Source organism: Bufo gargarizans, chromosome 1, assembly GCF_014858855.1.
Source record: "Bufo gargarizans isolate SCDJY-AF-19 chromosome 1, ASM1485885v1, whole genome shotgun sequence".
Classification (NCBI taxonomy): Eukaryota; Metazoa; Chordata; class Amphibia; order Anura; family Bufonidae; genus Bufo; species Bufo gargarizans.
In genome coordinates this window covers 180870427-180884661 of record NC_058080.1, presented here as the reverse complement: position 1 = coordinate 180884661, position 14235 = coordinate 180870427, and the positions used below count along the sequence as shown (strand labels likewise).

At 43.6% G+C, this 14235-nt stretch overlaps 1 protein-coding gene across 1 annotated transcript in view; it reads right to left on the bottom strand.

Annotated features, from left to right (window-relative positions):
* Positions 1–14235, bottom strand: part of LRBA (LPS responsive beige-like anchor protein) — a 568467-nt gene that overhangs the window by 530275 nt on the left and 23957 nt on the right. The window contains exons 2-3 of the mRNA XM_044300361.1: positions 6247–6478; positions 2675–2775 (exon numbers count right to left, since the gene is read on the bottom strand). Coding sequence (XP_044156296.1) covers positions 2675–2775; positions 6247–6478 — 333 coding nt within the window. The remainder of the gene's footprint in view (positions 1–2674; positions 2776–6246; positions 6479–14235) is intronic.

Below are 14235 nucleotides of genomic sequence, written 5' to 3'. Positions count from 1 at the left end.
GAGGCGAGCGGAGCGGAGGCTGAACGCCGCCAGACTGATGCAGTCTGAGCGGATCCGCCTCCATTCAGACTGCATCAGGGCTGGACGGCTGCGTTCGGGTCCGCTCGTGAGCTCCTTCAAACGGAGCTCACGAACGGAAACCCGAACGCTAGTGTGAAAGTAGCCTAAGCCTCTATACCTGCGCCTTCGGAAATCTTACAGCAAATTAAGCACGGTTTGCGGATGGAATGCTTGGGAGCTGAGCATACTATTTATTAGTCTTCTGTATGAGGCCTAATGAAAAAATGGAAGGGGCAAATATGCGCAGTACTAGATCATGAGTTGAGAACTTTCATAATGCCTTTCAGCTCAACCACATGGTACCTCCAGGAACGCTTAAAAAGGGACATTAGGACGTCTAGAGCAGGCGATTAGGTAGATGTGGTCATTCTTGCTGGCAGAGGACCGGCGTGCCAGGCGAATGCTCAGGAACTGGGGAAAAAGGGGTCTTTGAGTGGGTGGAAGGGGGTTTGGATGTTCTTTCCTTATGTTAGTTCATATGTTGTGCTGATATTACTAGATCGGAGAAGTGTCCAGTCTGTATTTCTTCTGTATTGAATATGTTAAAAATCAAATAAAAATGCAGCTTAAAAAAAAGCCTTTTTTTGTCATAAAACGTTATGTTTTAGCCCGATTGTGAGCATCCCACTTTGGCTTTCACTTTCAGCTGTTAGACGGCTATGTATAGTCCTTATATCTGAATTCATAACAGCTCAAACACTTATTTAAGCCATATTCTTTTCAGTAAGGTAAGACCTGAGCTATGATGTGCGTTTATGAACTGTCAGGATATCAGCGATTTGGCTTCACACATGAGCCATAAGCAGAGTTCCCTGATGGGACACAGAGTAAACACAGAGACTGCTACTACAGAATCTCAATGTTTAATAAACACCTATTGATTGATTTTTAGTTAAAAATAAGTATAATGCAATAACAACAAAAAAATAACAAAAAAATAAATAAATACCCTAGCACTTGGTACTCTTTAATGACAAAGTGAAAACAGAATGTTCAAAATCTTTGCCAATTAGGAAGGAAAAACTAAAATATTGATTGAAATACATATTCAGACGCAGGATTTAGTTGACCTTTGGCAGTGATTACAGCCCCCAGTCTTCTCGAGTATGATGCCACAAGGTTTGCACACCTGGATTTGGGGATTTTCAGCTACAAGATCTGTCAGGTTAGATGGGGACTCTTGGTGGACAGGCATTTTCAGATTTCTCCAGAGATGTTAGTTTGGGTTCAAGTCAAAGCTCTGGCTGGGCCACTCAAGGACATTCACAGAGTTCTTCCTAAGCCACTCCTGTGTTGTCTGGGCTGTGTGCCTAGGATCATGAATTGTTGGAGGGTGTACCTAGCCTGAGGTCCAGAGCACTCTGGATCATATTTTCATTAAGAATATACTTTGGTCAGGATTGAGGGTAAGCTCACTGGAGCAGTCTCCCTGTCCCAGCCACTTAGAAACGCCACCACGATGCTTCCAAGTAGGGATGGTATTGGGCAGGTCATGAGCAGTGCCTGGTTTTCTCCAGATATGACACTTACCAGTGAGACTAAAAAGTTATATCTTTGTTTCCTCAAGTAGTTTTTTGCAAGCTCCAGGCAGGCTTTCACGTGTCTTTTAGTAGAGTCTTCTGTCTGGCCACTCTGCCATAAAGCCCAGATTGGTGGAGTGCTATAGTGAAGGTTGACCTTCTGGAAGTCTCTACCATCAGTACAAAGAATCTTTGGAGCTCAGAGTGGCCATCGGGGGGGTTCTTGATCACGTTTCTCTAACCAAGGCCATGCTCTCCCGATTACTTAGTTTATTGGGAAGACCACAACTCTTCCTAGAGCTGGTTGTTCTAAACTTCTTCCATTTCAGAATTATGGAGGACACTGAGCTCTTGTACCCTTCTCTACTGACAGTTCTTTCCTCCTCATGGCTTGGTTTTTGCTCTGATATGCAATGTCAGCTGTGAGACATGGGTGTGTCTTTCCAAATCATGTCCAATCAACAGAATTTACCACAGGTGGACTTCAATCAAGTTGTAGAAACATCTCAAAGATGATCAAGAGAAATGAAAGGCCCCAGAACTAAATGTCAAGTGTCTTAGCAAAGGGTCTGAATAATTATGTCCATGTGAAACTTTAGTTTTTCCTTTAATAAATTTGCAAACATTTCTATAAGGCTGCATGCACACGACCGTGGTGCGTTATGCAGTCCGCAAAAAGCGGATCCGCAAAACACGGATGGTGTCTGTGTGCGTTCCGCAATTTGCGGAATGGCATGGACAGCTTTCAATAAAAATGCCTATTCTTGTCCACAAGGCGCGGATAAGAATAGGACAGGTTACATTTTTTAAGCGGGGCCACGGAACGGAGCAAAGGATGCGGACAGCACACGGAGAAGTGAATGGGTCCACATCCGAGCCACAAAAACGGCGCCTCGGATGCGGACCCAAACAACGGCCGTGTACATGAGGCCTAACTCGGTTTTCACTTTCTCATTATGTGATATTCAGTGCAGACTGATGGGGGGAAAAAAACAACTTGATTTTTATTTTTTCGCAACACAACTAAATATGAAAAAAGGGAAAGGGACTGAAGACCTTGCAAATGCTTTGTATGTTACAGAGTTGTCTCTTACCCAATGTCCCTTTTCTCCCTGAAGGTTACTGAAAAACAGCTTTAGCTCCCGGACAGTGATGCTGTAACTTGCTAGCACCCCCAACATGTCCACCAACAAATCTGCAACAAATAAAATACAGTAGAATAAAGTCACATGATAAGTACTTCAAGAGGAAAAAGATAATTGGTAGTTTGGCCAATTTTTGTCTTTTTTAGGGAATGCTTCTTGACTAAACACAAAATGTACAGTAATTCCCATTATAAACAAATTATTACCTGTAATAAAGGACTCTATACAGAGGCTATACAAAAATGAAAAATGTATAGAAAGCGTTTAGTAATTCTCAGAAAAATGCAGAAAAACAAAGTCCATGGAGAGAAGTACAAATAACCACTTAATATATTTAAGAGAGAAACGTTTTTTCTTTAACTACACAAAAATGAAAGAATTAGAGGATATTACAGAAATATATAAAAAGAAGAAAAAAAAAAAAATGTATAAAGAATGTACTTGGCAAATAGCATTCCTAACAGAGGCTCCCTCCACTGAAGACACTATCAAAAAATACTTGCTTTCTCACCAATAGCAATCATTATACATAAATGTTATACAGCATAAACCTTTTGTACCATTTGTGGATTTCCCTCATTGGGATGGCCCATGTTTTTGTGTATAAACTGCTTCTCTCTCTCTCTCATTAAAAATGACCTTTTTATGGGTCCAGACATCATAAAATAAGTAGCAGGTTATGTAGGGCATAGTGCAGGGATGAAATATTGCTTACTAGTTTGTCTGGGTGCCGCTCAGTTCGCCCGCTGTGCCCCCCTGCAGTTTTCCTGCCTGGTATGCTAATTAATAGCATCAGTACAGGGAGGAGGAGACTGCCCTGTTTCTCAATGGGCGTCTCCTTCTTCCGGGTAGTTATTTCATAAGGCTGGACCCATGAAAGGTCCTCTTTAAAGTTAGCAATGGCATATCGCTGCAACCGCAAAGGAGCTGCAGAGCTAGCCAAGTGTGCAGTTTCTTCACCGATTTCTCATGCACAATGGTGTTTCTGGTCACCCACTGTTCAGGAACTACAACATAGTCCCGGTTATTTCTGGGAGTTCCAGAAACAGCAGAGTACTGTACTGTACTGTACTCTGCTGTCTCCCTTAGAGAGGAATGGAGTGGCAATGCACATACGAGACCTGTTGCTTCATTCATTTCAGGGGTCTCTGAGGGGTATGGCTCTCCATTCTCATGGTCAGTGAGGGGCCCAGCAGTAGGACCTCCACTGATCTAAGGGCAATTTCACACAAGCTTTTCAGTGCAGGAAGTACACTCTGCGAGAGCGGTATTTCCCAGACTGAACGAGGTTACTGTGACACTAACTTACAGCATTATAATGCTTGCATTGAATTGTACTGACAGTCTTATGAGAGAACAATTCAGAACAGCCAAGGTCAGGCCAGAAAATACAACATTAGAAATCGGAACTGACATATGGACACATGGAAACAGAATGCACACGGAGTAACTTCAGTTTTCTTTTTGAGGACTCCGCAAAAAAACAGGGACGGACACTGAAAGTACGTTCGTGTGCATCAGCCCTAATACTCAAGAAAATTCATAAAACACGTAACTGGCAGTAGAGTAGGTTCATGTCACTGCGACCCAGCACATGGCTCTCACAAGAGCAGTCACTGAACAATAGTAATGTTACCACCGGCAGCAGGGATTGTCTTAATGAAATCAGATACTCGAGTGGAGGTGTAAAAAGTAAGGCTACTTTCACACTAGCGTTCGGGGCTCCGCTTGTGAGTTCCGTTTAAAGGCTCTCACAAGTGGCCCCGAACGCTTCCGTCCAGCCCTAATGCATTCTGAGTGGATGCGGATCCGCTCAGAATGCATCAGCGTTCGGGTGTCCGCCTGGCCGTGCGGAGGCAAACGGATCCTTCCAGACTTACAATGTAAGTCAATGGGGACGGATCAGTTTGAATATGACACACTATGGCTCAATTTTCAAACGGATCCGTCCCCCATTGACTTTCAATGTAAAGTCTGGACGGATCCGTCTGAGGCTACTTTGACACTTAGAATTTTCTTTACAAAATAACGCAGACGGATCCGTTCTGAACAGATCCACCATCTGCATTATATGAGCGGATCCGTCTGAGACTGATCCGCTCTGAACGCAAGTGTAAAAGTAGCCTAAAGCGTAAATGAACTGACTAGACAGACAAGCATTCATAAGGTGTTGCCGATAACAGTGTAAAGAAGGCAGCGATCAGTTAATGAGTTGTAAATGGGTAAAAAAAAAAAAACTCCCAGCACCCCCTGTCAATCAGCTTTACGGCCTTCTCCTCATTGTTTTCCTGCTCACCATCGCAACCCCAGTGGTGAGCAGGTGTAATTACAACTAAGCCGTCCCATCCACTTTTATGGGACAGCTCCCTACAGGAAGGAGCAGTGCCATAGAAGTGAATGGAGCGGCAGAGCTGTAATTACACCTGCTCACCGCTGCAACCACGAGCATGTAAACAAAGAGAAGGTCTTCTCTTCAAATAACTGACCGACAGGTGTGTCGGGGAGTTGGACCTCTGCTGATCTGATATTAACTATCCTGAGGACAACCCCTTTAAGGTCCTGAACACCAGCAGCCCCAGAACACTGTATAAGCTAGCACAAGAGCCTCTATATCAAGAAGTATCAATCATGCCACATCCTCTGCAGAACATCAAAACATGCAAAGAGGATACTGCAGGACCTGTAGACTGACCACTTACTGAGGTGGGGCAATATTGTAGGGAGGATACTCATCTAGCATGGCTGGGTGACCGAAGATCCCAGGGAGACCTCATGGCCAGAGAAAAACACTAGCATCCTGAAACTCTTTAGCGTCAGGAGATTGATGCAGGCAAGTTGCAGAATGTGGTATGTAGGGCAGATACAACTTTGTTCGCAGACCTCTAAAGGGCATGATGTGCCAGCATGGCTGCAAGCACACGGATTATGGGTCCTAATTGCAACCGTTTCGTCTAAAGCGATGTCGCTGTGAACAAAGCCTAAATGAGCGGTGTAGCAATTATAAGCGATATGGAAAAATTAATGAATAAGCGATATAAAAATTTTTTTATAAAAAAAACGAACAAGGGAGCAACCTTAACTGTTAACCTGCAAAGTATGGGCCTGCTGGAGCTCTTGCTTGGGGAAAATAAAGTTGCTCTAGATAATGGGGAAATACTTCCTTAAATTACATCATATACAAATCTCATGTAACACAGAACCCATACCAATCTATGGGGTCTTACAGTACCTCAGTTTGCCTCCATGTCCATTGGTCGCTGTATTACAAAGGTATTTTCCCCAAGGAGTACGGTAGTTCTTCCAGGGAGGCAATCTCTGTAATGCAGTGCCATATAAAGGAACACAAAGCCCATAGCTCCACAGTATAGGGAACTTTTTGCCACCACATGGCTCTGGTTTGTGCACAAGGCCTTAGCCAACATAGTAGTAGGAAGAAGTGATTACTAGCAGTTTATTAAAAAAACTTGGGACGTCCTCTATACCAGCAGTCACTGGACAGAAACAAGTAATGCTTCAATTACCTGCAATCATGCCGTCAACCTTACTAATTCTGTTCAAAACCAGTTCAACCAAACCAACTTCAGTACAGATCAGAAGATTGCGAATGCTCTTCTTCAGGATGGCAGTGAAGATGCTCCAGATCTCCGCTTGGCAGGTGACATCACATTTGTCCAACAGTTCAACCATACAAATAATGCTCTCTGCCTCTTGAATGATGAAATTCATCTCCAGGTCAAACTGCCCGCCTACAAGCTGCGAAGACAATGGGAAAAAGAAGAATTAGAACTGAATGCATTATACAATATATTAAATAGGCTGAATACTGGTGGTGCAATGAGGAGCCACATTTCTGGTTCCAAACACAGCCATTTTGATCAATTTTGAGTGCAATTTGCACCAATCAGCAGCCTTTCTTAATAAGACAGAAGCCATTTACACCCAGGGTGACAATTATTATAATGCCACGTTGGACTAGCCCGGAAGCCGGAAATGTTCAGCCTAATACACATGTGTGCACCATGTTCGCTTTTCCATTTCTAAGTTATATGTTAGAATCTAGTTAAACACCAAACTATATGGCGGTTGAGCAAGTAACCGAGTCACTGTACCTTTATCTCAACCTCCATGCCACGATCTGGTGGAAACACCATGAAACGCAGTGCAGTCTGCATGTTACAGAGCAGGACGGAGCTGAGCAGATTGACATAATTTTATTTGAAAGGATTCAGTAAAACTTGTATTTTCTACATTTATATATCTGCTCTTTCTATGCATTGGAGTCATGTGGGCGGTGCCACTCAGTGATTGACAGCTAACGGCTTGGCTAAGCATATACGGAGGGTTGTCAATGAGTAAGTAGGAACACCCAACATGACCCTGATGCAAAAAAAGAGCAAAGGTTTAATGAGGTTTTCTGAGATTCTCTGGACAGGTCCTCAATATCTGATTGGTAGAGGTCCGACACCCAATCAGCTGCAGGGCCTTCTCACTGCTCACCAAGTACAGCGCCGCACATTGCATAGTGGCTGTGCTTGGTATTGCAGCTCATCCAACGAGGCTGATCTGTGCCTAGGCCATGTGACCAACAAATGTGATGTCACTCAGCCTAGGCAATGCTAAGGGAAAGATGCGGCGGTACTGAAAGTGCCGGTGCCTTCTCAATCAGCTCATCAATGTGGGTGTCGGACCCTCACAAATCAGATCCCAGAAAAAACCCTTTACAGGTTTTACTGACTCTTTTCCCACACATCTATATATCAATCTGCTCAGCTCCTCCTGCTCTATAACATGCTGCCTGCAGATTGCACTGCATTTTATGGGGATGGGTTCTCTTTAATATAGAGAAATACTACAGGCAAAACCGGAAACTAATGAGTATAAAGGCACAATATGCTAACACCTTGTAGAGAGCCGTCTGGGAATAGACCTCGTCATTGCATCATCTAAACTCATTCCCTTATGTATTTCACAATCTTAGTATAGTAACCAACAATTATCACAGTAAAAGGGACATCATTCTGTCTCCATGGGAAAGCCTTGCAGAAGGAGAACACGACACATTTCCTCGTGTGCTCCACTCACTACATCTACATCACAGTGGACACCTATACAGTACAGTAGGCGTGGGGCTCATCAGAATAACTGGTTTACACCCCATGTAAACATACCCAAAATCAAACCAGAAGACACTTGCCTGCCACTAATATCTTTTACAATACTGAGTATTGAAAGAGCAGAGATATAAATTATACGGAATCTTTTACCATAAAAGTATTTATCAATCTGCTCAGCATCTCCTGCTCTATGACCTGCTATCTACTGATCAGACACCACATTCAATGTGACAGGTTCCCTTAATGTGGCAGTACCAGACAGCCAACCCCTCAGCTGGTGCGTGGGTGTGTGTATGGTATGCAGCACCTAAGTCGTGGTCAGTACTGAGCCTTCTGACACTATATTGGGAATATTACAGCAAATACTGCCATATGACAGCAGCTGAAGCCGTTTTTGAAGCCAAAATCAGGAGTGGATTACTCCCCTTTTTTGAATCCACCCCTGGTTTTGGCTTCAAAAACCCTGAATGTGTAGCAGTACCCCAACAATAAGGGTATATTCAGACTGAGTATTTCTGGCACAGGTTTCAGCGTGAATTTGGTGCCGGAAACCAGCGTCCTCAGGATAGGTCATCAGTATGTGACTAGTGGGGGTCTGACACTGGCACGATCAGCTGTTTGAGAAGGCACCGACACTCCTGTGAGAGTCGTCTCCATGCTTACCAAGCACAGTGCCATACATTGTTCAGCGGCTGTGGTTTGTATCGTACTCAACCCCATAGAAGTCGGCAACTTATGGGGAAAATTTCAAAAATGCCATCAAATGCTGTGTACTGGCAAAAAAAAAAAAAGCTCCCCGCTGCGTCCATAGCTTACAGGATGGCAGCGATCACATCTCTTACCCACATGAACACTTTCAGCGCCTGCACAGAAAAGGAGATGGTCGCCTCCACATTCAGCAACTACACAAGGGTCCCATGGGTGGCCGGGGATCAGTGTGTAGGGTAAGGTGGGGACACTGGACAACCCCTTTAAGAACAGTAAAATAACAAAAGATTTAATATCATGTCAATTATGGTGAATGGTAAACAGCATAAGAAATTTTTAATAGCAAACAATGCGGGCGATTTACTTTGCCCCCTATGCCAAAAACTGGAGGGGGAAAAAAAAAAATACTAGACTAAATGTAGTCAGACTTGGCGTTTCAAGAACGTGCTCATCAATTTCTGAAAAAAGGGGCATGGTGAAGGCAGGGCATGGGCCCAGCAGATGTGTTATCATTTACGCCAGTTTTGTGGTCTATATGATGAAATGTACTTGTTACAAGATGGCGTAGATTTCATTAAATGCACACTGACCAAAGGGGATGCGCTTTAAATACTTATGACTTATCCTAGGTCATCGGTATCAGATCTACAGGGGTGCGACACGCGGGACCTGTGCCGATCAGCTGTTAGAAAAGGCCTGGAGTACAGAAGCCTCTTCCTAGGCCAGTGACATCACTGCACATTGGTCAAATGGCATAGTTACAGCTCATCCCCATTCAAGTCAATAGGGCTGATCTGCAATACCAAGCACTGCCACTATATGATGTATGGCGCAGTCCTTGGAAAGCTGGCGGGAGCCTGCATCACACACCAGAGCTCCGGGTAGCGCACTGGTTCTCCGAAACAGCTGATAGGCGGAGGTGCCGGGACTAGTACCCCCCCCTGATGTGATAATGATAACCTATCCTGAGGATGTCAGGATAACCCTATGGTGAGGCATGGTGCAGGGGGCAATGACAAATCTGCTGTGTGCCACAGAAGCCTTCAAGCATCTCCTGAAGAGCAGCCCCATGTGTAGTATTGGGATGCTGCATGAGACTCAGCCGTGTCTAAAACACACTGAGGGGCAGCACTCTGTCATATATTGTCCTGCAGGGACCTTCTGACATCATTACTCGCTTTTGCTGCATTCGCTTAGTCATGCCTGCACACTGTGGGCTCCTTTGCTCTCATGCCTGGCTGAAGCTACAGGAAGCAGAAATGCAGACTGATGCAAGCCTGCACTCACCTCTGACACCTACTTCCGTGAACAGACTGATGGGTCTTCAGTACAAGCAAAAATATACAAGAAAAACTGCACACTTAAAAAGTAAGGTAAAACTAAACTTTGGATTGCCGGTTTAGATAAAATGCAATTAAAAGCAAAGATATGGTTTATGTTGTTTGTCTTCAGTCCTGCTGAAAACGGCAGCCAGACATTCTTTTATTAATAGGGGACGGTGTCGCCCATAATTTTTTCTAATCCGTTTTTATTTTATGATAGTGTTTTAAATTTAAATACTATTTCCTGATCATCATTATGGGGGCAGCCATCTTGCCTGGGCCGTTCTTAACAGCATTTCGAGATATATTTTACAGCATTCACAATTGCCTATTGACACAAGGGTCTGGTGGATCATATAATTATATATTATTCAAAGATAAGTTATTCGAGCGGCTCTCACCTGCCTGGGATTCCAATGTTGAAGCACGGAACAGCTCCTTCACCCGAATTAGGAGCAAGCGAGGATAATATGAAAAGAAGGGAGTTTGTTCAGCTCGTCTTGATGTTAATCCAGGTTCCAGGTATAGAATGCAAAGTCTATGCGTTTCAGGCAGAAACCGGTTTCTGCCCGAAACACGTAGACTTTGCGTTCTATACCTGGATGTTTTTACATTGAATATTGAATAAAGTGCTTTTGGATTACCATCAAGACGAGTGGAACAAACTCCCTTCTTTTCAATATATATATATATATATATATATAATTTTATTTTAATTTTTTTAATAGACTTCTCCTCTGAAAACAGGGTTCAAGTCCAAATGGTGCTTTATTGTGGCACTTCAGCACCAGCACAAACAAACATCGCTAAAATAAACCCCTGCCTGTCTAGGCACTAGCTAATACAGAGGTCTTCTTCCTGACTCGCCTCTAAAGCACAGTTTTCACGCAGGGTTTAAGGCTCCAACCCTTAGCAGGTCAGCTCACCAATCATAAATCCAGAGGAAAGATCCGGCTTCACACAGCCTTGTGGTCCCTCAGCCCTCCTAGCCTCTGCAGGCTTCCCCCCTCTAGGGTCACTTTCTCTCCCCAGACTCATACATTGAGGATTGCTTTATTCCTTCCTCCTATTAATCCAGCTGGCCTCACCTGGGGCTAGGGAACCTGTAATGGACTAGGAGTGTGGACTGAGAGACTCCCACTACCAACCTGTCTCCCAGTCCAAAGAAATCCAGCCCATACAACTTTAAACAAAATCATCTCCAGCTAAACTGAACCACCAGGTGAGATACTTGCTTGTGATGAGTTTTTCACGGATGGTTGCTAAGAGATGTTGTTTGTATAGCTTCAGTTTTTTATCACGCATGTGCAAAACACATTAAAATCGCATTACACCTGCGCAATAAAAACTGAACACGATCTTGGCAAAACTGAATGACTGCCTGCGAAATCGCGCATTTTTCACTAAACGCATTCGCAACGCTTCCAGACCTAATACGGACATGCTCGTCTGCAAGGGGCCCAACTCCACAGTTCTGGCTCAGTACGGAATGCAGGGAGTGGGGAGGCCGGAGTTTCTAATATATATTCATCCCTTTGTCAAATTGGTCACGCCAAGAAAATGGCAGGTTCACCCAACAGTAGTCTAATGTGTATGGGGGTCTTAAAAGGGTTGCCAACGCCATTACTACTGATGGCCTGTCCGAAGAATGGGCAATCAACATCTGATCAGCGAGGGTCCGGTAGGTCTATCCACCGTTTCAGAAAAGCTCCAGAACAGGACTATACAGCTCCATCCAGTATGTGGTGGACAGAGCTTGTAACTGTAGCATTATTGCTCCCATTCACTTCAATAGGAACAGCACTCTGGTATCCCGATCCTTTCACTACACAATGGACAATTGTTTGTTCCAGAGTTGGCGCTATACTGAAACGGCTGATTGGCGGGGATGTCGGATCCTCGCTGATCAGATAGTGTTGACCTACCCCGAGGACAGGCCATCAACAATAAACGAGTAGACGGCCGAGAGCTTAAGAATTAGTGATTTACAGTAAAGACATCAGTGACCATGACAGGCTTTACAGGATGTCACATTTCCTAAACCAGTTGTTTCTCATTACATGGACTGACGCGCAGTAGATTCTGCTCCATTATTTTCTCTGCTATCCAGATACAAGTGATAAATTCTGTAAAATAGTGATAAAGTTCTCTGAAATTAGTAGTCATAGAAACAGGACAAAGATAGCATTAAAATAGACGCTAATGATACCTTATGTTTTAACCAGTTACACACTTGCCTGGCATAGTATTTCTTTCATGGAATATAATCCTAAAGCCACAAGACGTCTGGAATGTTCTTAGGTTTCCCTTTATAATGCCACTCACTATGGAATATGGCCATAGGAAAGCGAAACCCCACCATGGCCAGCACTGGCATAGGCTACTTTCACACTAGCGCGTTTCTGGATCCGGCAGGGTTCAGCAAATACGCTTCCGTTACTGATAATACAACCGTCTGCATCAGTTACGAACGGATCTGGTTGTATTATCGTTAACATAGCAAGGACAGATCCGTCATGAACTCCATTGAAAGTCAATGGGGGATGGTGCAGTTTTTTATTTTGTCAGAGAAAACGGATACGTCCCCATTGACTTGCATTGTGGGTCATGACAAATCAGTTTTGCTCCGCATCCCACGTCCAGTATGGGAACGCGACCAAACAGAATGGAATGCATTTTGGAGCATTCCGTTAAGTTTTGTCCCCGTCGACAATGAATGGGACAAAACAGAAGCATTTTTCTCCGGTATTGAGACCCTATGACGAATCTCAATACCAGAAAATAGAAACGCTGTGTGAAAGTAGCCTTAAAGGGGTTCAATGTGCCTGTATAACACCTACTAATATAAAACGGTGTCACAGACCACCACCATTAAAACATAACCTTTATTTTTTTAGATACAAAAAAAATCTCCATAAAGTGCCTAAAATGGTATAGTTGGACTTATGGGCACTAGGGAAGAAAGGAATAGTGTCCCTGTCTACCCCTATACTGTAGGCCCTGCCTATATACGGAATGGCCACCCCATTGGGGGCGATCCCTAGTGACCCTGAAATGTCCCTGATACGGTTTGCCACTACCTTATGTGACCTCAAGGGTCATGTATTATACATTATAAATCAAATCCCTCTCACTTGATAACTATAGATGAGCGAATTTCATGTTGTAAAATTCGTTCACGCTTCGTTTGGTGGTAAAAGCAGAATTACGTTATGGATTCCGTTACCACGGACCATAACGCAATTCTATGACGAATGCCTTTAGAGGCATTCCGTCATAATAGAAGTCTATAGGCTGCAAAACGTATCCATCCCGTTTCCGTTAGGCAGGCCATAGACTTCTATTATGACGGAATGCCTCTAAAGGCATTCAGTTAAGCATTCCGTCCTAGAATTGCGTTATGGTCCGTGGTAACAGAATCCATAATGTAATTCTGCTTTTACCAAACAAAGAGTGAACGAATTTCATAAACATGAAATGCACTCATCTCTATTGATAACATATAGTTAATAAAATTTGATAATATATTACAGATCCAATTAACCAAAAAAGGGGGGTTACTACAAATTAATCTCTGTTACTAATGGTCCCAAAGCTCCAAATCATTTTACTGTACCCGAAAGTCACAGCTCATCAGGGGATGAGAATGCGAGGAAGGTTCCCCCTGGATTTGTAGTATGAAAAAAAATGTTGGTAGAGTGAAAAAATTTTGGTTACAAGAATCAAAAAAATGCTGTTCAGATGAGAACACTGTCTGATAAAGTACCTGAACCGATATGATCCTACAGGACTCTGGGAATATACCTCCAAGATATAACAAAATCCCTTTGAGTATGTACCTCCCGACTGGTAGCCGTAAAGTTCTAGATGTGCATATTGTAATACAGTACCAATTACTAAGGGTACTTTCACACTAGCCTTTTTCTTTTCCGGCGCTGAGTTCCGTCCTAGGGGCTCAATACCGGAAAATAACTGATCAGTTTTATCCCGTCTACGCATACGCAGATGTTTAAAAATGCAAAAAAAATTAAAACCAGATACATTTTTCCGGATGACACCAGAGAGACGGATCCAGTATTTCAATGCATTTGTCAGACGGATCCGCATCCGGTTCAGTCTGACAAATGCCATCAGTTTGCGTCTGAATTGCCGGATCGGTCGGGCAGCGTGAAAGTACGTATTCCAAGGGTATAAGATTCATATGCATCCGCTTGGACCCGGTACTTGCGTGTCCCTTTTTAACATGTTTTGAAGTAAAAGATTTTTTTTCCATGGAGTGCCAGGACCACACCATTATCTGGATGCTCATCTGGTTGCTGGTTCTGGGTCTTTCTGTGCACCCACCCATGAACGCCATGGATGGTAT